The 25,107-nt window shown below is 43.1% G+C and overlaps 1 protein-coding gene across 1 annotated transcript; it reads left to right on the top strand.

Moving 5' to 3' along the window:
* On the top strand, nucleotides 1–25,107 carry Tspan3 (tetraspanin 3). Its single transcript, XM_060374268.1, has 7 exons — nucleotides 1–284; nucleotides 12,852–13,043; nucleotides 13,185–13,259; nucleotides 13,938–14,039; nucleotides 15,026–15,178; nucleotides 15,401–15,484; nucleotides 24,270–25,107. The coding sequence occupies exons 1-7, from the start codon at nucleotides 222–224 to the stop codon at nucleotides 24,360–24,362; spliced, it is 762 nt and encodes a 253-aa protein (XP_060230251.1). The 5' UTR covers nucleotides 1–221; the 3' UTR covers nucleotides 24,363–25,107.

Genomic DNA, 25,107 nt, shown 5'->3' with positions numbered 1-25,107 from the left:
CGACGCGAGACTCAGTTGCCTGGGAACAGCCTAGGGGGCCTGCGGCGGGCAGCACGCAGCCGCGAGGTGCTTGCTGGGGCGGTGCGCGGCGGCACGGGGGGCTGCGGGGACGCGGCTCAGGCCCAGCAGTTCTCGGCGGAGCCGCCGCGGCCGCCATTGCCTCGTCGCTCGGCGAGCGCCGCTCCGCTCGCCCCGCCGGGCCTCCGCCGGCCGCCGGCACCATGGGCCAGTGCGGTATCACCTCCTCCAAGACCGTGCTGGTCTTCCTCAACCTCATCTTCTGGGTGAGCGGCGCGGGCGGCCGGGCGGCCGGGCGGGCGCGGGGGGCGGCCGGGCCCGAGCCCTGAGCCCCCGGGGTGGGTCCGGCCCGGCCCGCCGGGGCCCAGGGCGGTGCAGGCCGGAGGTCGGGGGCCCGCGGCCCGCTGGCGCGGTGCCAGGGCTAGGCGGGACACCGCGGCGGGCGCAGCCTGCGGGACGCTCCCCCGCGGGTCGGGTTCCGCCGCCTTTGTCTGGGCCCTCGCAGAGCCCCGGCTGTCCCCAGGTCGTGGAGCAGCGGCGGGGGGACGCCGCTCGAGTCCCCGGCCGGGACTTTCGGCTTAGAGGTCTTTGTATGGTGTTGGTTGGCTGGTACCCAGCCCAGAAAGCTGAAAGGATTCGGCCTGAGAGCAGTTCTTTGATGGAGAAAATCGCTGTCGTGGGGATGGGTAGCCTGAGGTTATACAGCCTTTTAAATGTTCCAGCTGCCACGAGGTTTTTTAAAGCAGCGAACTCACTTTTATAATGGGTTGCTTTTGTTTTGTTTTGTTTTTGTATCCGACTCCAGCGAAAGTGTTTATAATCTTGGGTCAGGCTCTTCTCTTCTCACAGTGAGGGACTGTGTAGCAGCCTGTTGTTCTTTGGCCTCTCCTCTGAATCCTTCTGGACTTTGTGTTTGCCTTGGTGTTTTAAGGTTAAGTCTGGTAGTGTAGGATAACCCACACGCTAGGGTTGGGCGGTTTCTGATAAATTATTAGTTATAGGCACACTACTGGTGATTTGGGACCCGACTGACCTCATGTCCTAAGTCTGGTCTTTCTCCTTTGTTATAAACACTTGCCGGGACAGTTTACTCTGTCCACAGTACTCAGGATATTCTTTGAACAAGCCCACAGAGCGTGCTTTAGTGTGTCATCACCCACCCCACCGCTTCCCAGTCAGCTCCTTTCTCGGAAAATATGCAGGTCTATTCTGGAGAGCGTCTTCTCATTCCTCTTACCCCTGACAAAAGAATGAAACCTTTAATATCGCGACTGCTGTTGGCTTAAAAAAAATGTTCTGCATAACTAGTCTCTTAGCTCTGTAATTATTTGTGCAGGAGTTTCGTGATTGGATTCAGACTAAACTACTTGAAATCACCTGTGTGACATTGGAATTCCTGAGATTTCTTTTCCCATAGAACAGATGTTCCTCATACTTTAAATTGCATGCCCGTTTAAAAGGAAAAATGTATTTTCAGAGATCCCCAAATGAAAAACACTTTGTAGCTAATGAGATACTTAAGAGATGGAATCTTTGTGTTTTTTTCCTTTTTTTAATTTATTTATTTCTTGAGACAGGGTCTTACTATGTGGCTCTACCTTCCTGGAATTTTACTCTGTAAACCAGGCTGACCTCAAACTCAGAGATCACTTGCCTCTGCTGGGGATTAAAGGTTTGTGCCTCCATGGCTTGAGGAGGAGGCTATTTGTATCCACCTCAATTATTATGGATATTTGTACTCATGGTAGTTTCTTGTGGGTTTTTGGAAGTAACTATTTGGTTTTGAAAAATATTTATTAGGTGAATTCTAGGCCTCGCTCAGAGCCTAGATGTATTAATATGAGGAAAATATTGGAAATACAGGAGCTGTTTTCTTAAATAATAAAAAAATGGATTAAATATTGTATGTATAATAGCAGTTAATTCTTAATTCCAAGTGCTTGCTTATGACTCTTGTATAGATATATTCACGCCAGCAGTGAAAGTGACCTTGTGAACACTGCTTAGTGAGTTTTGCTGAGGCCAACATCATATTATTCAATTAGTGTAGCTTTGGGTTTTGTTTTGTTTTTTCTAGACAAGGTCTCTCTGTAGCCCTGGCTGTCCTGGAACTCATCTGTAGACCAGGCTGGCCTCAAACTCGGAGGTGCACCTGCCTCTGCCTCCTCTGCTGGGATTAAAGACTTGTATCACCACCGGTCTGAGGTGGTGATAGTAAAACTTTTGTGAATTTTGAGAAAGAAGCTAAGCAGAAAACAGGGGGAAATACACAGTGCAATATAACGGAGACAGCAGTATTTAGGCCTAGCTCCTGAAGTTATTAGCTTGGAGGCAAATTGTTGGAATCTGACAGCGCTAGTAACTGTTGAGTGCTTTCTGCTTGTTAGTCACTGTGATAAGAACTTACAGCGAGTGTGATGGGCAGGGAGTATTGCCGTGCTTATTAACGGTGAGCGCCTCAAAGCTTAGGGAGGAGGTAAGGTAGCGCACCCAAGATGTGGCAGGGCCAGTGTCCATACCCAGATGGCTGTTTCATTGCCAGAGCCCGTGGGGCTGTGGCTTCAGAGGATTTGGAGGGGCCATGGGGCTCAGGGACGACAGCTGTTAGGCCATAGAGGCTCTTTCCTCTCAAACGTACTGACTGAGACATCTTTAGACACTGTACTGACACTATAGACTGCTTAGCTCATCTGTTTAAGAGTGTAAGCCATGAAGGAGGAAGTGTTAACAGGTTTGTTCTGATAAATTGTGACACCTTGGCCAGTTGTATTGAGTGTGTTCTTAGAGGCGGCCCTCCGTCCTTGCAAACCTAGACATGTGTAACTGATAAAATAAGGGTCCTCTGCACAGACAGCACATCAAGTTCATCACGTTTGGATCCCCTTGGGCAGCTTGCTCACACTGGCTCTCTTGGTACCAGCTGATCCTTGGTGAGTGTTAAAGTTTAATTCTTGTGGCAGAACCTTCTTTCTTGATATACTGGTTCTTCTGGCAGTCTGTCCAATGGGCTATGATATGGAAATAGAATCATGCCAGTACTTGGGCTTTAAATAATCTGACTGCCAAACTTAATGTAGATTTAGTGTAGTTTGGACAATGTATCTTGTTGTTGGGTTTTTGTTGTTTCAAGACAGGGTTTCTCTGTGTAACTTTGGCTGTACTGGACTTGCTTTGTAGACCAGGCTGGCCACGAACTCACAGAGATCTGCCTGCCTCTGCCTTTCCGAGTGCTGGGATTATAGGCATGTGCCACCTTGCCTGCTGACAATGTGTCTCTTAAAAGAGAGACAGTTGCTTTTTTCTTGTGTGTGGGCATATGTGCAGTAACACATGTAAACTCAACAACATGCATGTGTGTAGTCAGAGGACAGCTTGCAAGGAAGTGTTTCTCCTACCATGTGGATCCTGAGGATGAAGTAAAGGTAGTCAGACTTGGTGACACTGGCTCTTTCAAAAATTCTGTTTTTCACCAGAATCCTAAGATATTAGAGGTTATAGTGTGAATGATAATTTTGGACAAATGAAAAGGTTATACAATTTGTATCTTAGGTTTTCTTTTTCTTTTTTAATGGTAGTTCAACATTTGAAAAGGTTTTAGAAGTTTAATAATTTTTTATTGGTGTTTTGCCTGCATGTATGCCTGATGTTCGTGGAGGTCAGAAGAGGGTGTCAGATGCCCTGGAATTGGGGTTCGGACAGTTGTGAGCTTCCTGGCGGGTGCTGGGAATTGAGCTGAGGTCTTGGGAGAACAGCCAGTGCTGAGCCATTTCTCCAGTTCTGAGTCTCGGGCTTTATGCAGCAGCGTAGCTTCGAATGGATTGTGTTCGTGCTTGATTTATGAGCATCTGTCAAAGGTCACATGGGTTTGAGGGAAAAGACTACACTTGAACACTGTTATAATACTTAATCAGTATGCTATACACCTCTGTACAGAGGCCAGGCAGGATTCTCAATTTACTAAGTCGTTTGACTGACCCAAGAGACTGCATCATGTTTAAATGAAAAACTTTAGTGTTTTTCTTTTTTTAAGTTTCTTTGGTTTTTGTGAGTTCATGTGTGTGTGCACACAATTGTATCCCATGCATCCATGTGGCAGTCAGGTGCCAGTCTTCCAAGTTGTTTGAGACAGGGTTTCAGCTGCGTGGTGGTGACTCATCCTTTTCATCCCAGCACTTGGGAGACAGAGGCAAGTGGATCTCCGAGTTTGAGGTCTACAGAGTGAGTTCTAGGGCATCTAGGACTATACAGAAAAACCCTGTCTCAGAAAAACAAACAAACAAAAAAGAAAACAAAGTAAACAAATGAATAAAACTGAGACAGGCTCTCCGTGCTGTTCACATTGCATGCCGCACTATCTAGCCCACAGCCTCCTGGGGTTCTCCTGTTTCAGCCTGTCATGTCCTGGTAAGAGCTCCAGGACGTCCCCTGGTTTTGCATGGATTCTGGAGATTCATGATTGTATAGCACGTGCTTTACCCTGAGCTGTCTCCACAGCCCTAAGGCAGTATTTTCTGACACCACACTTTTAGTCTTGTAGGTCTATTGCTTCTTAATCAAGTCTTGTGTTACACAAATCATTTTATCTACCCTATCATAAAAACCAGCTGTCTGGTATTTACTTTGCACGTGTTTATGTTAGGCCTTACAGGGGCTGTAGGAGAAAACTGTGTCCATGCTTGAAGACTTTCTAACCTTGTGTGTCTGGTTCGTCTGTTGTTTCATCTGTAATGAGAAGAAATAGTAACAGCACAACAACATAGAGTAGGGAGAAGTGCATGCAGTGGCAGCACCTGTGCTAGCATCACTTAGTCACATGAAATAACCTCTGTAAAAGGCTGAGAGCTATATAAAATGTATCCTGTTTTTTAAATAATTTCTCTGGGTGAATGTATATTGCTTTGTTAAGCTAATATGAACATGTGCATACCTGTTACTACAAAAAGCGTTCTTAACAGAGTTTTTTAATGCTTGATTTTTATTTTATTAATTACACTTTATTCACTTTGTATCCCCCCATAAGCCCCTCCTCCCCTCCCAGTCCCACCCTCCTTCCCCCTTCTTCAGGCATGCCCCTCCCCAAGTCCACTGATAGGGGAGGTCCTCCTCTCCTTCCTTCTGATCTTAGTCTATCAGATCACATCAGGAGTGGCTGCATTGTCATCTTCTGTGGCCCGGTAAGGCTGCTTCCCCCTCAGGGGGAGGTGATCAAAGAGCAGGCCAATCAGTTCATGTCAGAGGCAGTCCCTCTTCCCATTACTATGGAACCCACTTGGACACTAAACTGCCATGGGCTACATCTGTGCAGGGGTTCTAGGTTATCTCCAAGCATGGTACTTGGTTGGAGTATGAGTCTCTGGGAAGACCCCTGTATTCAACTTTTCTGGTTCTGTTGCTCTACTTGTGGAGTTCCTGTCCACTCCAGCTCTTACTATTTCCCACTTCTTACATAAGATTCCATGCACTCTGCCCAACAGTTGGCCATAAGTCTCAGCGTCTGCTTTGATAGTCTGCAGGGCAGAGCCTTTCAGAGGCCCTCTGTGGCAGGTTCCTAGCTTGTTTCTTGTTTTCTTCTTCTGATGTCCATCTTCTTTGCCTTTCGGGATGGGGATTTAGTCAGGGTCCTCTCTCTTGATTAGTTTCTTTAGAGCAAGAAAGGTAGTTGAAGACATAGGGAAAGTTACAGAAAGTTAGTGTGCAGATATGATTTGGTGACCACTTGAGCTTGGCAGAGGCTTCTCTAAGGAAGTACAGTTGTGTGTGGACTGTAAGAAGCCAGTTTGGGGGTGATTGTAGGAGGTGAGGGACTTTAGTGCTGAAGGAGTAGCTAGGTCATAATGCCAAGGTCTACTTGGCATGTTCATTGCCAAGGAAGGGTGTATAGACTATATGTGATGGAGGGGCAGCAAGCTCCAGGGGCCAGCTGCAAATCCCGGAGTTTTGACCTGTGTTTGAGACCGTTAGTGCCTACCCCCACTCTAATGTAAGTCAGTCACTACTTTGGAAGCCTGCAAGTGGGAAAACAGCCAGTTTCCACACTGTTGGGCAGCTTGTGGTGAGTAGTCTGTCTCCATCTAGTTTCGTTGCGGTCAGAAGTTTGGGGCTTTCAATTGGTGGTAGTTACACGCTGGATTAATTGAAACAACAATAAATATAAAAGACCAAATGAAAAGTAAAAATACAGTGGAATTGAGGATTATGACCTTTGTAATGTCATCAAAATAACAGTTTAAAAGGATTAAGATATTTAAGCAATGATGTCAGTGATACTGATTGCTGAAGTAGCTTATTGATGCTCCAAGTAGGCTTTGACAAAGTTTTCTTTCTGCTAATATGATGAAAGAATGTGTACTGAAAGAAGTATTCATCAGAAAATATCTAAAGCGTAAGTCAAAGACAAAGCTAAAAATAGTGATAAATGGAGCAATTGACAGGCACCTAAAATGTGGATTGAAGAGAGGCATCTTTTATGTGTTTCAGGGCCAACAAGTGTAGGAATTAATCTGGAAGAAAAACCACGCAGTACAGTTTTAAGTTCAGACATAATTTTAAATGTGTTTTTGCAAGTGTATGTGTATATAAATGTCAATAAATGAGAAACAACACAATTTCATCACTCAGACAATATCAACTTTTTCTTAAAATAATTTTTTTGCGATAAGATGTGTAGTTTCCCCCACTATAAACATAATGAGTTACATTCTCACGGTATTTCCAGGCTATGATGTAAGCTCACTTCTTAGGGTTTGATGGTTTGCTTTTGCTGTTGCCATGTTGTGGTGGTGTTCTGAAGAATGTACAGTCTTTGTTTCCAACTTCTATACTTACAGATTTGTCAAAGTGTTACTAAGTGCAAATGCTAAAATCGATATGTGCTGCAGATTGTTTTCCAAAAAGATACTTTTGTACCACTCCCTCTGGTATAAGCTGAACCCTTCCTTCCTTCATTATTGACCAGTTTGTCAAGTGGAAAATGTCACTACCTCCGTAGATTCAAACAGTGGCCTTGATTTCTAAAAGAAGGCTGAAGGTCTCTGGGGTAGTCTTTGTGGGTGTTCTTGGAAAGATGGTGAGAGAGTAAATGAGGTGTAAGCTGAGACTTAGTAAAGGAGAAAACTGTGCTTAGTGACAGCAACCAGTTTATCAGAGTCCCTGATTGAAACAAAAAGGGTTACAGTTTCTTAGGTAGTCTCAATGGCAGGAAGGTAAAGTTTTGGGAAAGTTTCTTCTGGAAATGAACTGTACAGAATGTCCAATAATTTCTTGCAGGAAAGTAGTGAGGTATATACAAATCTAATGTGGCTGCACAAGAAACTCAGAATTAAACTGAGTTAAAATGTGTGTGTGTGTGTTGAATGTTTCTGATTCTCTCTTGCTTTGGAATTTTGCTTTTCATGACATTTAGAGTACATAGCAGTTTTTAACCAGTTTTTCTTTACTAGTTCTTCCTACCAAATTCCTATACTTTACCAAGTGATTCTTTGAGGCAAAAATTATCCTGAAGGAACAGTTTGTTATTAAGGAACCATTAGGTTCTGGGCTTTGAGGTGAAGTTGGGGTTGAGCCCAGTTTTGCGTTTGTAGACATGGTCCTGTGTCTCTTGACACACCACATGCACAGTGACGTCTGTCTGCCTCATTTCATTCACATGTTCTGCAGGGTGCTTCCATTGGCATAGCTCTGGATTTCCACTGTTTAGGGGAGGTCCTCCTCTCTTTCTATCTGACCCTAGCCAGGCTGCATCATCTTCCTCTGTGGAAGAATGAACACATTCACATTTGTTTAGATAGAAAGGACAGAATTAGTGTCATACTTTTGAAACTCATAGAAGTAGCTCAGTTTGTAGAGGAACAGTTCAGTTAACATAAAAGCACTAGCCTGCCGAAAGTTTTAAACTTCTGTGACTTAATTTAACACATGGGCAAATTAAAAGAATGGCACATGGGCAAATTAAAAGAATGGGGTTTTTCGTTTTGTTTTTTAAAACCTCAGTCTTTCTCCTAAAGTTCCCTTCTTTGTAAAAAGGAGAGTTATTTTTAGTACACTGTCCTGCCACAAATCATCCTTATAGGCACAGATTCTCTCAGCAGTGACCGATCAGCAGCTTCCAAGTTCCACATTGCTCTGTCCTGCTGTTGCACGCTCTGACAACCCTCCTCCCCTTCTGCCCTCCCTCCTCTCCTCCTTTGCAGCTGCTTTGTTGGCAAAGTCCTGATCCAATTCCATCACTGCCCACAAACAGAGGATTTAACCAAACTCACCTTTTAATTTCCTGAAACTTTTCTAATAATTAACTTATACATTAAAAATCAGAATGACCGGCTGGAGAGATGGCTAAGTGGTTAAGAGCACTGACTGCCCTTCCAGAGGTCCTGAGTTCAATTCCCAGCAACCACATGGTGCCTCACTGTCATTTCTAATGTGGTTTCATGCCCTCTTCTGGCATGCAGGTGTACGTGCAGATAAGGCGCTCATATACATTAAATAAATCTTTTTTTTTTTTAAAAAAAAAAAAACAACAACAACCTCAGAGTGACTATAAAGTCCCCATCACTAGTAGAACCTGCTTAAGCTCCTCCCTGCAACTGACTTAGCAAATTGCTGTTTACCTTGTTTGCTTAGCTTTTTTGGGACTCATTAAGACAGCTTTTCTGGCCTAGATAAACCGGAATCAAAAATGTAACAAGAGGATAACACACACTCAAAAATTAATATAAAGTACAGGGCACTGAGGAACCACTTGTATTTCAGAAATAAAACGATGAGTTTTTAGCCCAAGAGATTTCTATGAGATTCATGATTAGCATGCCTGGGAACGGGCCAAGTGAAATGTCTTGGGCTGTTGCTCCGTCCGAAACTGTTTTATGTATACACATATATTTTTGTTTGTTTAGGACAGGTTTCTCTGTGCTGCCCTGGCTGTTGTGGACCAGGCTGGCCTCGAACTCACAAAGATCCACCTGCCTCTGCCTCCCTGAGTGCTGGGATTACAGGCGTGTGCCGCTGTCGCCAGCTCCTACTTTATATTTTCAAATGTCATTTACAAGAGACAGCACTCCTGTTTCTACTGTCCTGTCACAGTGAGTCCAGCATCCACTTGGTATGTCTAGCTGCGCCATCACTTCCTACTGATGCTGAAGAGTAGACACTTTTATGTCCTCTCCTGTGAGAATTGCCTGTTGGTCTGTAGCAAGGGCTGAATCGTCCATCCGTCATCTTTCAGACAGTAAGCAGTGTTTACGGGTGGGATCTCCTGCTTTGCCTTCCATTGGGGTCCATCTAGTTTTGGCTTGTTTTTCTCCATTCTTGCACTTAGTTTCGGACGGGTGCCTCACTCTGGTCAGGGAGCAACAGCCCAAGACATTTCACTTGGCCCGTTCCCAGGCATGCTAATCATGAATCTCATAGAAATCTCTTGGGCTAAAAACTCATCGTTTTATTTCTGAAATACAAGTGGTTCCAAAGTGCCCTGTACTTTATATTAATTTTTGAGTGTGTGTTATCCTCTTGTTACATTTTTGATTCCGGTTTATCTAGGCCAGAAGAGCTTTACTCACTGGCTGGGCTTGGTGACACAGGCCATTAGTGCAGTATGCTGAAATAGAAGCTGAAAAAGAAAAATTGAATTAATTTTAAGGGATTTACTTTTAATCACGTGTATGTGTGTGCATGCGGATGCTGTTCCCTGTGGAAACCAGCAGTGAGTACTGAATTGCCCAGAACAGGAATAGGCGTTACGGGCAGTTTTTGAGCTGCCCAGCGTGGATGCCAGGAACCAAATTCATGTCATCCTCTGGAAGTGCAGCCCACACTTTTAACTGCTGAGATCTCTCTAGTGATGAATTCTGTTTTGAACAGTATTTGTTTTTTAAATTTTAAGTTGGGGATGGGGGTGTGAGTATATGCATAGAAGTCCAGGGGCCTGCATAGTCCAGAGGAGGGTGGTTCCCTTGGATATGTGGGTGCCGGTCCTGAGCTCGGGTAGATGGAAAGCAGTATGTGCAGCCTTCTCTTCAGCTACCACCATCTCCCAAGTTCATTTTAATTAAAACTTTTTGTTTTATTTTTGAGACATTTGCCATAATTTTCATTCAGCCCCCTACCCTCTCTTTGAGGCATGTTTTCACTGTAGCCCTTACATACCTTGAACTAGACCAGGCAGGCCTTGAACTCCTAGAAACCTACCTGCTGAGGCCTCCTTGGGTCCTGGGCTTAGCATGTGCCACCACACCCGTATCCTCCCCCCAAGCCTTTTAAGAAACAACTCTAAAGGAACTGTTTTTGTGAAAACTTTGCTTAGTGAAAGTAATGGGCACAGTTTGATTAATTTGTGTTTAAGATTTCTTCTACTTCAGTTTGAAGACTGAATTATTTGCTTTAGTAAAGTATGTTATTGTCTCTGCATGTTTGTGAATCTATAACGTATATGTGGTTGAGAAAATGTTTTAATAAGAGCATATTACAGAGTCCACATACTTCCAAACTGTTAAGCCTCATCTTTTTTCTCATCCCACAGTGACATACCCCAAAAGCAACTATGTATGTGAATTTCAGCAGGCCTGGTAGCTCTTAGTATAGCATTTGTTTTAATGGTAAACTAGTAATTGTGACTTATAGTCTGTCCCGGAGGTGCTGGCCCTCAGAATCTAGCAAACTGAATTAGTTTCCAAATTGTCTTTGATTAGTGAACTGGAAACTGTGAGCGTGGACTGGACTGATGAGCAAACACATACAAGCCAACTATAGCCAGCTGTCCTTTGCATAGAGGTGGAGGTTACAGTGAGGTTTACTCTGTAAACTTTGCTGCTTGCTTGTGCCAGGCACTGTTTGAACTGATACAAATGGTGGTGCAGGGCTGAAAGATAAACAGGCACAATCTGTGCCCAGGAGGTATATTAAGAAATACAGTCTGAATTTGAGGCCAGCCCAGTCTACAGAGGGAGTTCCAGGATAGCCAGGGCTACACAGAGAAACCTTGTCTCTAACCCCACCTCAAAAAAGTTAACTTGCAGCAATTGTAGAAAATGCCCTGTTTGTGTTTGCTCAGGGTAATGTGTGAATGGCAGAGGATGACTAGTTAAGGATGACTTCCGTGAGGCATGGGGATGCTTTCCTTAGCTGCATCTGAGCTGGTGAGGCAGCGGCAGAGGCGTAAAGCGCTGATGCGTGGATCAGCTTTATATTTCTGAAGTATGTGAGGGTGATGACGTCTGCAGAATGACAAAGCGGAGACAAGCCAGGTTAGCTCACTAAAATTTTCATAGTCCTCATTTGATTCAAGTTAGGCCTTGCCCTGTTCATATTTTTAACAACAATAACTCATAAAGAACATATTTGGATACAAGGGGAGAGTCAGAGATTAAGGTGAAAGGCCTCCCAGGTGACATTGAGGTACAGAAAAGAGAAGCTGAAGAACCCATGATGACAGGACATTAGCAGCTGGGGAAAAGTGAAAAAACCTAGCAGTGGAGAAGAGATGATGTAAAAAAAAATAAATAAATAAAAATTATCTCCTTTATTCTCACTTTTAATTATTCTTAATTGGTGTATTCTGTTATAAAGAACAGAATACACAATAAGAGTGGTGGGCCAGGCAGTAACTACAGTACTACCTGAAGTTTCTTCCCATTAATAAAAATTGTTAGGGGCTGGAGAGATGGCTTAGTGGTTAAGAGCACTGACTGCTCCTCCTGAGGACCCGGGTTCAGTTGCTATATAGCAGCTCACAACTCTCTGTAACTCCAGAATCTGACACCCTCACATAAATGTACATGCAGGCAAAACATCAATACACAGAAAATTAAGTAAAGTTATTTTTTAAAAAATAATGAGTTAGCCAGGCAGTGGTGATACATGCCTTCAATCCCAGCTCTTGGGAGGCATTGGCAGGTGGATCTCAGTTCAAGGCAGTCTGGTCTGTAGAGCAAGTTTTAGGACAGCCAGGGCTACACATAGAAACCCTGTCAAACAAAAAGCGAGAGAGAGAGAGAGAGAGTGTGTGTGTGTGTGTGTGTGTGTGCACGCATATACCCACAGGTTTATAAATCAGGTCACTGGAGTGTTGTTTTTCTAGATCCAACAGTGATTGTGATAATGTGTTGTAAGATAGATCTATGGTGTCCAGGCCTACTGAACCTCATAGCCTCCAGAACTGAACTGTTTTCAGGTTCAAAGGATTGAATGGTCGTTAATGTTAACTCTGGAAGCTGTGTGATAGTTCAAACATTTATATGTTTTAAAATTTCAAAGATTAAGTAATCACAGTGTGTGAACGCTCTGAATTCTGCTCCTTAGAACAGTATAGCATAGCCTGGCACTGTCTGTATGCAGGTAGCTGTTAGCACAGAGCTGGGACCCAATGCTGACAAAACCAAAAGTATTAAAGAATGCCTAAAGCGCCCCTGGAGAAGGGGCCTGGAGCTGGAATAAGGCTTTCTGCACCCACCTTCCCCTTAAGTGGTCCAGCACCCACGACCCCAGTGTCGAGACTCCCACTTGTTCAAAGGTTTTTTAATAGTAAGTCTGGAATGTTTTAATTTTACTGATTTAAGAGTGATGGGAACTCTCATTAAATTATAACCTGGGGTTGAAGACAAGCTCATTTGGTAGAGTGTATAACATAAGCTAAGCCCTGGGTTAGATCCCAGCATCACCTAAGCTGAGGGCATGGTGCTCACCGCAGTCCCAGCGCTTGAAAGTGGAGGCAGGAAGAACGGAAGAAATTCAAGGTTGGCTGGGACACACAAGACACATTCGGAGAGAAAAAATAGCCTAAGCAAGAGTAGGAGAGCTACAGCGGTGGGCCTCAGACTAGCGTCCTCGCCCTGCTCTTCCAGGGGGCAGCTGGCATTCTCTGCTACGTGGGAGCCTATGTGTTCATCACTTACGACGACTATGACCACTTCTTTGAGGACGTGTACACGCTCTTCCCTGCCGTGGTGATCATAGCTGTGGGAGCCTTGCTGTTCATTATTGGCCTCATCGGCTGCTGCGCTACAATCCGGGAGAGTCGCTGTGGACTGGCCACGGTGAGTTCACGCCCGCTGCCGCGTGCCCGACTGGGGGGCTGTCTTAGCTGTCCTCCTCCTTGAGAGGGAAGTTCTGTGCCTTAGACGTCTAGAGGTTGTCCCATAGACATGATTTTAACCTCTGATGGTGTTTCTTCACAGTTTGTCTTCATCCTGCTCGTGGTTTTCGTCACAGAAGTTGTGGTGGTGGTTTTGGGATACGTATACAGAGCAAAGGTGCGTTGCCCACGGGAACTGCACAGGGCTTTGAAAGCTTAAGCTAGTCAGGTAAAGTGAGAGGTTCATCTGACCAGAGTCAGCATTTTCTTTTGGCTTATTTCAGTGAAGCTACTGCCTTAAAATACCTAGAGTTAATTGACGTTTTTCTTTGTTTGGTTTTTCAAAACAGGGTTTCTCTGGGTAGTCTTGGCTGTCCTGGACTTGCTTTGTAGACCAGGCTAGGCTCAAACTTACATCAATCCACCTGCCTCTGCCTCCTGAGTGCTGAGATTAAAGGCGTATAGTATACCCCCAACAGCGGCTTAGTTGGCATTTATTTATACAAGTTCTTTTCTCAATATAGCTGAGTACAAATTCTTTGTTTTTTTTTTTTGTTTGTTTGTTTGTTTTTGGTAGACATTTGATATCTACATATGGGGCCTCTGCCCAATCACACTTGCTTTGTCTCTTTTGAGTGACTTGTGCTAGCTTCTTTTGCATAGTCTTTTTGAAGACTGTCAATCTGAGTGATTTAATAGATCTCAACTGTTCGCTGCTAGTTAGAATCTGAGTGGAGCAGGAAGTCTCTTTTTCTTCCTTCTGGCAACTTGCAGACATGCTATTTAGGAATTTTTAGTTGCAACCTTGACTGTTACTTTGAGCAGTGTTTTTAATGGATGAACTCTTTCGATTCAGGTGGAGAATGAGGTTGATCGAAGCATTCAGAAAGTCTATAAGACCTACAATGGGACCAACTCTGACGCTGCCAGCCGTGCTATTGACTATGTACAGAGACAGGTGAGTTTCCTCAGAGGCTGTTCACACCCCAGTCCGTAGAAGCTGGCTCTTTTTATGTGATTGTGGGCCTTGTGGACCTTCACAGACGTAATGAGCCTTCACAGCCATAAGAAAGCATGTGCCTGCCACCCTGCCTCCTGTGTATTGCTTTTTGCCCATCTTGTTTCAGTTGTTTTTTTTTTTTTTTTTCCTTAAAGTAAATCACACATATTCCAAACAAAACTTCTTCAGCATGTACCTGTTGGAAATGATACTTAACTCAGCTGGCTATTTAACGTGAGGTTTGAGGGGCTGAAAGATGGCTCCCTGCTTAGCAGCATGTACTGTTTTGCCAAGGACCTGAGTTTGGTTCCCTGCACCACATTGCCTGGTTTCCAGCCTCCTGTAACTCCTGTAACTTCAGTAACTTCAGTTCTAGGGCATGACACATGGCTTCCATAGTTACCTGCACCTGCATGCCCATATCCACAACATTTAAAATAGTAAAGTCTGTTTCTCTCTCTCTTTCTCTGCTTTCAGATTTCCTTAATGAGAAACTACCTCTTTAAGGCTACGTACTTTTTGTGTATAGATCCTAGAAGTCAGCCATATTTAAATTGGGATGAAAATGCAGTTTTTCAGTCACACTAACCACATTTTTTGTTTGTTTTGGTTTTTTGAGACAGGGTTTCTCTGTATAGCCTTGTTTGTCCTGGACTCACTTTATGGACGGGGCGGGCCTTGAACTCACAGAGATCCACCTGCCTGTGTCTCCCAAGTGCTGGGATTACAGACGTGTGCCACCAGGCCTGGCTTAGTAACCATATTTTAAGTGCTCAGCTCATCCTCATATTGCTAGTGGCCGCATGCTGGATTGTACAGATGTGTGTGTTCCTCACTGTGGAAAGCTCTGCTGTGTCACTGATCTGGAGTAGCTTGCGAAAGCTCAGTAGTGCAGAGCTCAACACAGACACCCGCGTTACCTAAGGAATCTCTCTCTTATCCAGTTGCACTGTTGTGGAATTCATAACTATTCAGACTGGGAAAATACAGATTGGTTCAAAGAAACGAAAAACCAGAGTGTTCCTCTTAGCTGCTGCAGAGAGACTGCCAAAAGCTGTAATGGCAGCCTGGCCAACCCCTCCGACCTCTATGCTGAGGTGAGTTTGAACTATTTTTCTCTAGTTAGTCACTGCCGCAGGACTTCTTTTTTTTTTTTTTTTTTTAACTTAGCTTTAATGGCATTTTAATGTGTTGTTGTTTGTTTTAATTAGGCATCTATAAGTTGCTTTAATCATTAGTTGTTTTCATTTCCATTGTGTGAGTAGTAATTGGTGCAGCTTTCTCTTTAAAAACAAGTCTAATAAGGCTGTGTGTTACAGGGATGTGAGGCTCTGGTTGTGAAGAAGCTACAAGAAATTCTGATGCATGTTATCTGGGCAGCGTTGGCCTTTGCAGCTATTCAGGTGAGCAGGGCTGGCCAAGGAGCTGTTATCAGAGGGCGCTTGTCTTCTGTCAGCCCTGAGGGTTTAGTTACTGAGCAGAGAGAATCTTCATGTACCAGCCACCAATTTCCAAAATCTTGCCTCTGGACTAGACCCAGCATGGTTTAAAGAAACCAGTGGTCTCTATGGGGAGGGTAACTAGAGGGGACTCCTTGCTTTAGTTTCATGTTGTTCATGTTCATTAGCGAGGGCACCATTCAAAAAAAAAAAAAAAAACAAACTTACAAACTTATGCCGTGGGGCATTCCTGGAAGGTATTTTCACAGAACTCCACTGACCTTTTAAAAACACTGCTGTACTTCAGTTTGAAAATGGAAAGCTTTCACTTCAGCTTTTTGTATACTGTGTCACTTTCTACTTCTTGTTTTTCTGTTCTTGAGTTTTGTTTTTGCTTTTTAAATTTATTTTTGCTGTACTGGAAAAACTGAGGATCCCATGTGTGCCAGGCAAGTGCACTCAAACTGAGCTACAAGTTTCAAATCCTTATTAGTAATTTTTAAGATTATCTTTATCTTGCTTTATTTTAAATGCGTGAGTATTTTTCTTGTGTGGGTGTCTGGGCACCATGTGTGTGCCTGGTACCAGTGGAAATCAGAAGAAGGTATTGGCCCCTAGGACTGGAGGTACAGATGGTTGAGAGCCACTATGTGAGTGCTAAGAATTGAATTTTGGTTCTCTGGAAGTGCATTCAGTACTCTTAACCACTGAGCCCTTCCCCCAACTTGTTATTTTTAAACACTTATTTATTTTGAGGTAGCCACGTGATTATTAACTAGGCTGGCTGTAGGCACTATTTTTAAACTATTTTTTTATTTGGGTTTCCTTATGCCTCTACCTCTCTTCTACCAACCCCCCAACAGTAAGTAGAAGAGAAAGGAGGTTAGAAGGACAGGGGACATAGACCTCTTCAGACTTAGTTCTGGCTGGTTATGGTCCTCAGGTTCTTTGGGAAATTAGCAGTCTCAGTCATCAGGATATCTAGCAGTACAGCAGAATCAGCAAATGCAGCAGCAGCCTTCTTCCTTCTCACAGAAGCATTCTTCTCTCTCTCCCTGGACTCTGCTATTTATACCCTCTCAGAGTCCTCAGGATTAAACTAACTGCAGCTGGCAAAGACCATGTCCTTCTCCGAGGCAATTATCAGCTGTGGATAAACTGAGGCAGTCCCCGTATCCCATAGTTGGGGTTAAAACAAAAACATGTTTACATAACATAACTGAGTTTTAAAAGAAACCAAAACTTCCATTACAGCTGTCTCCAAACTTCTGGGTGTAAGTAGTCTTCTCCCTCAGCGTCTCTGACATCACAGGTGCAACGTGGTGTACTTGATTGCCTGAATCAGTTCACAAACATTAAGACCTTTAATACTAGTCTCTTCTAAAAGGAACAATTTTATTGCTTTATAGAAAAGATCTTCCAGTAAAAATTGAGGCTCTAGCCCTTTCTATATTTGTGGATTTAGTTGTTTCAGACATACTATCATGCAAAAAAAGAAGCCATTGACATCACTTGGCACATACAGAAATGTGCTGTGCCATTGCTGGGAGCTAAGGGGAGTCTAATTGAGGATAGCCAGCTAGTTCTAAAGCTTTTCTTGTCAGATATATTCTGAAGGTTTTTGTTCGTTTGTTTGTTTGTTTTTTGTTTTTGAGACAGGGTTTCTCTTTGTAGCCCTGGCTGTCTGGAACTCACTTTGTAGACCAGGCTGGCCTTGAATTCAGAGAGATCTACCTGCCTCTGCCTCCCAAGTGCTGGGATTAGAGGTGTGTCCCACCATACCCTGCTTCTGGGTTTTTTGTTTTGTTTTATTTTCTTAAGCTTTTTGTTCTTAAAATAGGTTTCTAGCCTCACATGTTTTTTTATGACACCTTTTAATTGTTATATAAAAGAAGCATAATTGCTACTTTAAATGTAAGGTGTTTGGCTTTCCTGCTTTTTGCATATTTGAGCAAAAGCTACTATATTTCCTGGAAAGTGCCTTTAAAATGGCAAAGGGTAATTGTTTATTTTGCTGGTATCCAAACAGTAGTGAAATGATTCCTTAAAAAGCCTAGCTTCATATTTGCTACGGTCTGCCATCCCAAGTGTTTACCTTGTGGCTCAGCATAGCAGTAATTTAGCAGGGATGTATTCCACATTTTCACTGTGTATGCAAATACTCATTTAGCTAAAAACAATGAAATGGGAGAACAGCAGTCTACCCAAGTAGGACTGTGTTCTGTGCTTTCTTGGTAACTGTTTGATGACAAAGCTGTCTATGTTACAGTGGAGCAAAGCTTTGGGGTTGTGTAGGGCTTGTCCTCAGGAAACACACAGCTGTGTGTATGGAAAACTGATGGAAGGTATTTCTCTAGCCATGTCCAGGTGTAAGTAGTAGCTTGTAAAGATGTATGATTTTATTTGTTTTTCAGAGTAGCAAGGCTAAGTCAGGAATTCTGAGCTTTTGAAGATTCAAAACCTAGTGGTTTGGAAAATGAAAAAACTTGTGCTGCAAGCAGAACAATAGATTTTCCCAATATATTTTCTTTAAGAGTGTCTGTAGATATCCCGAGGCTGCAGTGTTCCGAGTGTGGACAGTGGAACAATGGCAGAGGTGACTCAGTAGCGCTTATGCCCGCAACATGGCCTGGGCGTTCTGCACTGCAAAGGGTGCGTCGAGACTCTCAGTCTCCCCTTTGTAAAAGAGTAAGAAGACTATGACCACACAGGCAGTGGAGAACCGAAGTCGAACTCTGATTCCATTAGTATTGTGTTTCTAGTTATAAATCGAAGAGTTGGAGTTTTCAGAGCAGATTTATAGGGTTGTTTGTTTGTTTGTTTGTTTTGGTTTTGTTTTTTAAACCCTGACTAATTGGCCCTCTAGCTGGGTAGAATACAGATAGAAAATGGTACAGTTGAATAGTGGTTGCAGCAGAGACCAGATTTCTTGGTTTAGAAAGCCTAAAATATTTTCTATGTCCCTTTAAGAAAACATTTACTAACCCTTGCTCTAGCCTAGTTAAATTTTTCAGGTTTGTGTAGTATCAAAAAGAAAGAGAATTCTGAAAAAGAAAATTCATGCTGTTCTCATGCCTGTAATCCTACCACTCTGAAAGGCAGAGGCAGGTGGATTTCTGTGAATTCAAGGCCAGCCTGGTCTACAAAGTGAGTCCAGGACAGCCTAGGTAGACTACACAGAGAAGCCCTGTCTGGGAAAACTGAAAACCAAAACCCAAACAACAAAAAAGTAAAAGAAAACCGTAGCTAATTATTATAACAGCATTTTAAATAGAAGTTTAACATTTCTCTTTCCTTTTTTGCCTCTAAAGTCATGGTTTTTAAAGAAAGATGTACTGATTTATTTATTATCTATACAGTGTTCTGTCTGCATGTTCACCTGTGCACCAGAAGGGGGCACCAGATCTAGATGGTTGTGAGCGACCATGTGGGTTCTGGGAATTGAACTCAGGACCTCTGGAAGAGCAGTCAATGCTTGAACCTCTGAGCCAGCTCTCCAGCCCCTATAGTCGTGTTTTAAAAACACAATGCTTTGTTACAAGTTTTCTTTTTTTTTTTTTAAACAAAGTTGTATTGTCATTGGTGCCTCTATCATGGTTCTTGAGAAAACAAACAAACAAACAAAACCCAAGCCTGTGTGGATTTTGAATATGGAGCAGACCTATCCTGTAAGCAAGATTAGGTTTTAAATATAGGAGAACAGCACAAAACGTCAGAGCCACATGTTCCTTCTCAAGGGTGTCTTCTATATGCCACTTGAAGTTTTGGGAGTTTTCCATGGTTTTATTTTAAAAACTGATGGCTTGTGATTGTACAACATTTTCACATCTTCTGAAAACATTTGTTCTCAGTTTGCTTATGTAGTCCTGCCTTACTGTTTGTTTTTATTTATGGCAGGATGTATGGCATCTGTTTTGTAGTTATAAATTTTTTAAAAGGTCTTTTGAAAAAAATAAAAAGACCTCAAAAACAAAAACATTTTTCTTATATTTCTTGTCAGCTTATTAATCAGCATAATGTTATACTTCTTTGCAAGTGGGGAATCAGTGACGCCTGGGTTCGGAGGACCCAGCCATGATTCTCAGCACCTACTCGTCAGCACACAGCTTTCTGTAACTTCAGTTTCAGGGAACTGTATGCCCTCTTCTGGCATCCACGGTCACCAGGCATACACATGGTACACTGGAATTACAGGTGGGCTGCTGCGCCTTGCCGGCATTCATGTGGGATCTGGCCGTCTGAGCCTTGGCTTTGCTTGCATTGCCCTCTTAAGCTCCCCTCCTCCCCCCCCCCCCGCACTTTTTGTAGAGGCATCTCATTTCTCTCAGTTTCATGAATTGAAGTTGTTTTGCACGCATTCATGTCTGTGCTTGTTGGATCCCCTCATCTGGGGTTACAGATGGTTGTGAGTCACTGTACGGGGTGCTGGGAACCAAACCCAGGTCCTGTGCAGGAGCCAGACTCATTTTCTCTGAAAGAGTAATAGGTGCACTTAACCACTGAGCTGTCTATCTAGCCCCAATAGTATTAAAACAAGCAAAACCAAGGGATTTCAGTACCACAGCATCCCCTCCTACTTTTTGAAACTCTCCTCACCACAGTTCAAAATGAAGTATAAAGAGAGTCAGATCGTTTGTATCTTGTTCCTCAAAAACAGATGGTTATCTTTTGTTTACCTTGTTTCATGACTATATAGTCTCCGTTTTAGGGGAATACTTTGTTATAAAAATGCAAGTGTTGGTGTTCTCTGTTCTGCATGTCATAGTCTATTTATAACTAAGTGTGTGGCTGTAAAACTGAAAGTTGGGAGTATATGAGTGAGTTTTGATAAACACTTAGCCCTATCTCTCAAAGGAGGGTGCTTCCAGTACAAGGATTTAATTTTGAGTGAAAATACCTACTTTCCTTTTCTACTTCCACTAAGTAGAATTATCATAGAACAACTTATTTGGCAGTTGGTTTTTTATACAGTAAGCATGTTTTTATGTGGCTATTCCTTCTCTTTCTTTCTTTCTTTCTTTCTTTCTTTCTTTCTTTCTTTCTTTCTTTCCTCTCTCTTTCTTTCTCTCTCTTTCTCTCTCTCTTTCCTTCTTTCTTTCTCTTTCTCACTTTCTTTCTTTCTTTCTTTCCTTTTTTTGTTTTTTTAAAGATTTTATATTTGGTGTTTTACTTGGCCTAGGTAAAGATTGCTTCCCATGACCTGACAAGGGGACATTTTCATTTTAAGGAATATTCAAGCTATAATGTTTCGTAATACTTCCAAGTCTCTTGTGAATTTTCAGTAATCACTGTAGTGTTAATAAAACATAGCACTGTAAGTAGTTCTATAATACTTAATGGTGAGAATAAGACCTTTATGGGTAGAGCTTAATGTTGTTAAATGGACTCATTTCCAATCAGTAGGGTTTTGTTATGCCTTTTAAGTTGCTTTAAAGTTAGTACAAGTTGACTTAAGTGAAACAGAAGAGGAAAGAAATGAGATTTATTTCGACCTTGTTTTGAGGCTGTGACACGCAGCGGAAGTGAGCCAGCTGAGATGAAGTGAGTAAGGTGGGTGGGATAGGAAGGGAGAGCTTTTTTCCTCCTGTCAAGTCTGTGATTTTAGTATTTTTATTGCTTAGTTTAATACTGCCTGAAAACATAAGTGCTTGGTTTTATAGCTATTCTAAAGAATGCTTTGATGTGTAATGAACAGAAATGTATTTCTCTAAGAATTGATAGTAGATGTATCTAGAATTAGATTTAGCAAATCTTCAACAACCTCTGCTTCTGAAGTCTGTATGATGCTGTAGACCAGCAGTCACATGTTAAGTACTAATACAATGGTGCTGATGGAGCTGAGCAGCAGCCTCCCAGCTTGAATGTGTAGAATAGCGGCTGATGGGATGCAGAATTAGCATGTGGCTCTAAATGCAAGTGAGTTCAGATGGGGAACAACCATATTCTCTGTATGTGTCTCATACTTCCAACTTTCAGGTACATTTGCTGAAATCAGATTGCCCCTGTATGTACAGAGACCCTGCCTTTTAAAACATTAATTAATGTTATATCCCAGCTGCAGTGTCCCCTCCCTGCCCTCTCCCAGTTCTTCCCCTCCACCATTCCCCTATCCACTCCTCCTTTTTTCTTCAGAAAAGTAGAGGCCGCCCATGGATACCAGCTGGCCCTAGCCTGTCAAGTTGCAGTAAGACTAGGTGCATCTTCTCCTGTTAAGGCTAGATGTGGCAGCCAGGAGGGGGAAGGGTCCCAAAGACAGGCAACAGAGTCAGAGATAGCCCCTGGTCTTGCTGTTAGGAGTCCCACAGGAAGACCAAGCTCCTCAATGGTAACATATGTGCAGAGGGCCTAGGGCAGTGCCTGGCAGGCTCCCTGGTTGGTGGCTCAGGCTCTGTGAGCCCCTGTGGACTCAGGATAGTTTCTGAGTGTTTTCTTGTGGTGTCCTTGACCCTTCTAGCTCCTACAAGCCTTCCTCTCCCTCTTCCAAAGGATTCCCCAAGACCCACCCAAGTTTGGCTGTGGTCTCTGCATCTGTTTCCATTAGTTGCTGGTTGAAGGCTCTTTGATGATGATTATTCTAGGCTCCTGTCTGCAAATATAGCACAATATCATTAGCAGTGTCAGGGGTGGGCTCTTTCTCATGGCGTGGGTCTCAGGCTGGGCCAGTCACTGGTGGCCACTCTCTCAATTTCTGTTCCATCGTTACCCTTGCACATCTTGTAGGCAGGCATATTGTGGATCGAAGCTTCCGTGGCCCAATACCCCAGTTGGAAATCTTGCCTGGTTACTGGAGATGACTGGTTCAGGCTCCATATCCGCTATTGCTAGGAGTTATCCTCATAGATTTTGGGGAGTTTCCATTGCCCTAGGTTTCTAGATCGTCCCAAAGATGCCTTCCCCCACCCCCTGTCCATCCCCCTTGTTTCCCTAGTGTTCTCTCCCTCTGTCCTCCCCCCACCGGATTCCTCTTGTTCCTATCTCCACTCCCACCCACGCTCCCCCCCCATCCATTCCCCTCCCCGCTCCATCCACAATGTCTATTCTGTTTCTCCTTCCCAGGAATATTCATTTGTCCTGCCTTGAGCCGTCCTTGTTGCTTAGCTTTAAGTCTGTGGATTCTAGTGTGGTTTTTTTACAGCTAATATCCACTTATGAGTACGTACCATGTTTGTCTTTCTGGGTCTGAGTTACCTCATTCAGGATCTTTTCTAGTTCCATTCTGCAAATTTCATGATGTTATTGTTTTTAATAGCTGAGTAATACTCTGTTGTGTAAATATACCATATTTTCTTGTCCCTTTGAGGGACATGTAGGTTGTTTGCAGTTTCTGGCTATTATGAATAAAGCTGCTATGAACATAGTTGACCAAGTGTCCTTGTGGTAATGGGGAGCATCCTTTGGATATATGCACAGGGTGTATGCTCGGTCTTGAGGTAGATCGATTCCCAATTTTTTGAGAAACTGCTGTATTGATTTCCAAAGTGGCTGAATGAGATTGTACTCCCTCCAGTGATGGAGGAGTGCTCCCTTGCTTCACATTTCTGTCCTTGAGTTTTTTATCTTAGCCATTCTGATGGGTGTAAGATGGAATCTTAGACTCTGATCGCTAAATCGCTAAAGGTGCTAAACATTTCTTCAAGTGCTTCTTGACCATTTAAGATTCCTCTGTTGAGAATTCTCTGTTTAGATCTGTGTCCCATTTTTAGATTGGATTATTTGGCTTGTTGTCTAGTTTCTTGAGTTTTTTATATTCATAGCTGCCATTTTGCAGAAGTTTTGGGCCAGAATATGGAACCCAGGGCATGGGGTACAGTTTAGGGCTGCTGTTGTGCTTTAAGGGGAATTGGCAGACAGAGGGTGGGGGGTTACCCAGGGTCCCTGGTACTCTGAGAAAGCAGCAGGAGTTGTGGACGAGTCCTCTGCCTTTTAAAATCCAATAACTTAGGCCCTTCACTGTCTGTGGGTCTTGGAACAGCAAAGTAACGTTAGTTTCTATTTGAATGTTGTGAGAGATTGGGGGGAGAATTTTGGAATCACTTGTCTTTAATACTTTAGTTTAATCCTTTTGTTTAGCAATGTAACATGCCTCTATCTCAATATGCTACTCCAGAAGGACTTACTGAAATGGAAATTCTGAAAGAGCAGTGCCCTTGAGAAGCATTATGTCAACAGAATCAAAAGTAGTAAATAATATGCAGAAGCCTTCAAAATACATTTTTGACAGTAAGGCTGGCTTTCCACTACTATGAGTTTTTTTGGGTTCTTAATGAAGCCTTTGTCTCCAAATCCAAATGCCTAAAAAGAGACCATCAAGCAGGTTTCTTTAGATTTGTGCTGTCTAGTTTGGAAGCCAGAGCCATATGTTTAATTGAAGTTAAACATTTAAAATGCAACTTAGTGGCCCTGGCTGTATTTCAGGTGCTCAGTAGCCACATGTGCGCAGACACCGGTCGTTTCCTTCACTGTAGAAATGCTTTGGGGAGCGCCACGGTGTCTTTTTACTGGAGAATCTCAATAAATTAGCCTTGGACTGTGCCAGCGTCACAGAGGTCCTGGATATAAACAGGGGCTGACACGGTACTTAGTTTCTTCTGTTAGGCATCGTGTGTTCATAAGAAATTTCCTCTTTCATTGTTGTTACTGCTTTCTGACAATTTGGGCTCCTTAAAACTTGAAATAACTTCATTGCCAATAAAGAAATACACACTTGCCAAGGGGTTGTTAGCCATTTCATATTGTTTTCTTCTTGCAGCTGTTGGGCATGCTGTGCGCATGCATCGTGTTGTGCAGACGGAGTAGAGATCCTGCCTATGAGCTGCTCATCACTGGTGGAACCTACGCATAGCAGAAGCGCAAAGCCTGAGCTAATTTTTAGTGTCCTTGTTCTGATTTGGAAGGTGAATTGAGCAGGCCTTCGGGAGTTGGCGCCTGAGTTCATCTAGTCAAAGCACACATACACTGGTGTTGGACAGCAGGTTGGCATTTCATGTACCCACTGACTTACCTACCCACCTGTGGCTTCCTTACCCTTATTCTAGCTGACTGTCCATGCCCTTAATCTCAGATCCATTTACAAGCTTCATAGTGTGGTGGAGCTAAAGGAGGGTGTGGGCCTGCTTCTGTTGCCTCTGAGGAGTGATGGGACAATGTAGTATCACTGGGTCATCGTCTTCACAATGAGAACTCTTGGCCAAAGGTTTTGGGGTGTGAGGGAGGACTCCAGCTGTCTGGTGCCCCTCACCAGTGTCCATTTAAAGAATATATACTGTAGTACAATAACATAGCAATTGTACAAAATGGCTAAAATAGATTTTAGAATCATACAGTGTATGTCTTTGTTCATCTTCAAAATCAGAGACTGATCTTTGAAACTAGTGGTTTTTAATCAAAGCTTTATAGGCAGACTATAATGTATGCACTACTGTTTTAAAGCAATTAGCGTGAGTGTTTCTGTGTGATTGAACCCATTCATCATAAGTCTTAAACTCGTTAGAGATAATGTACCCATGTAGACTAGCAAAATAGTATGTAGCTGTGATCCCAATTGTAAATAGAAAAATTTAATTCAATAAACTCTGTATCAGCCCTCA

Source organism: Meriones unguiculatus, chromosome 1 (assembly GCF_030254825.1).
Source record: "Meriones unguiculatus strain TT.TT164.6M chromosome 1, Bangor_MerUng_6.1, whole genome shotgun sequence".
Taxonomy (NCBI): domain Eukaryota; kingdom Metazoa; phylum Chordata; class Mammalia; order Rodentia; family Muridae; genus Meriones; species Meriones unguiculatus.
Note: the sequence above shows the minus strand (reverse complement) of the source record. Positions and strands in the feature narration are given on the sequence as shown.

Coding starts and splice junctions, on each gene's coding strand:
- Tspan3 (XM_060374268.1), top strand. CDS start 222: ATGGGCCAGTGCGGTATCACCTCCTCCAAGACCGTGCTGGTCTTCCTC. Junction 13,260..13,937: donor GATACGTATACAGAGCAAAG/GTGCGTTGCCCA, acceptor CTTTCGATTCAG/GTGGAGAATGAGGTTGATCG. Junction 15,179..15,400: donor CCTCCGACCTCTATGCTGAG/GTGAGTTTGAAC, acceptor TGTGTGTTACAG/GGATGTGAGGCTCTGGTTGT.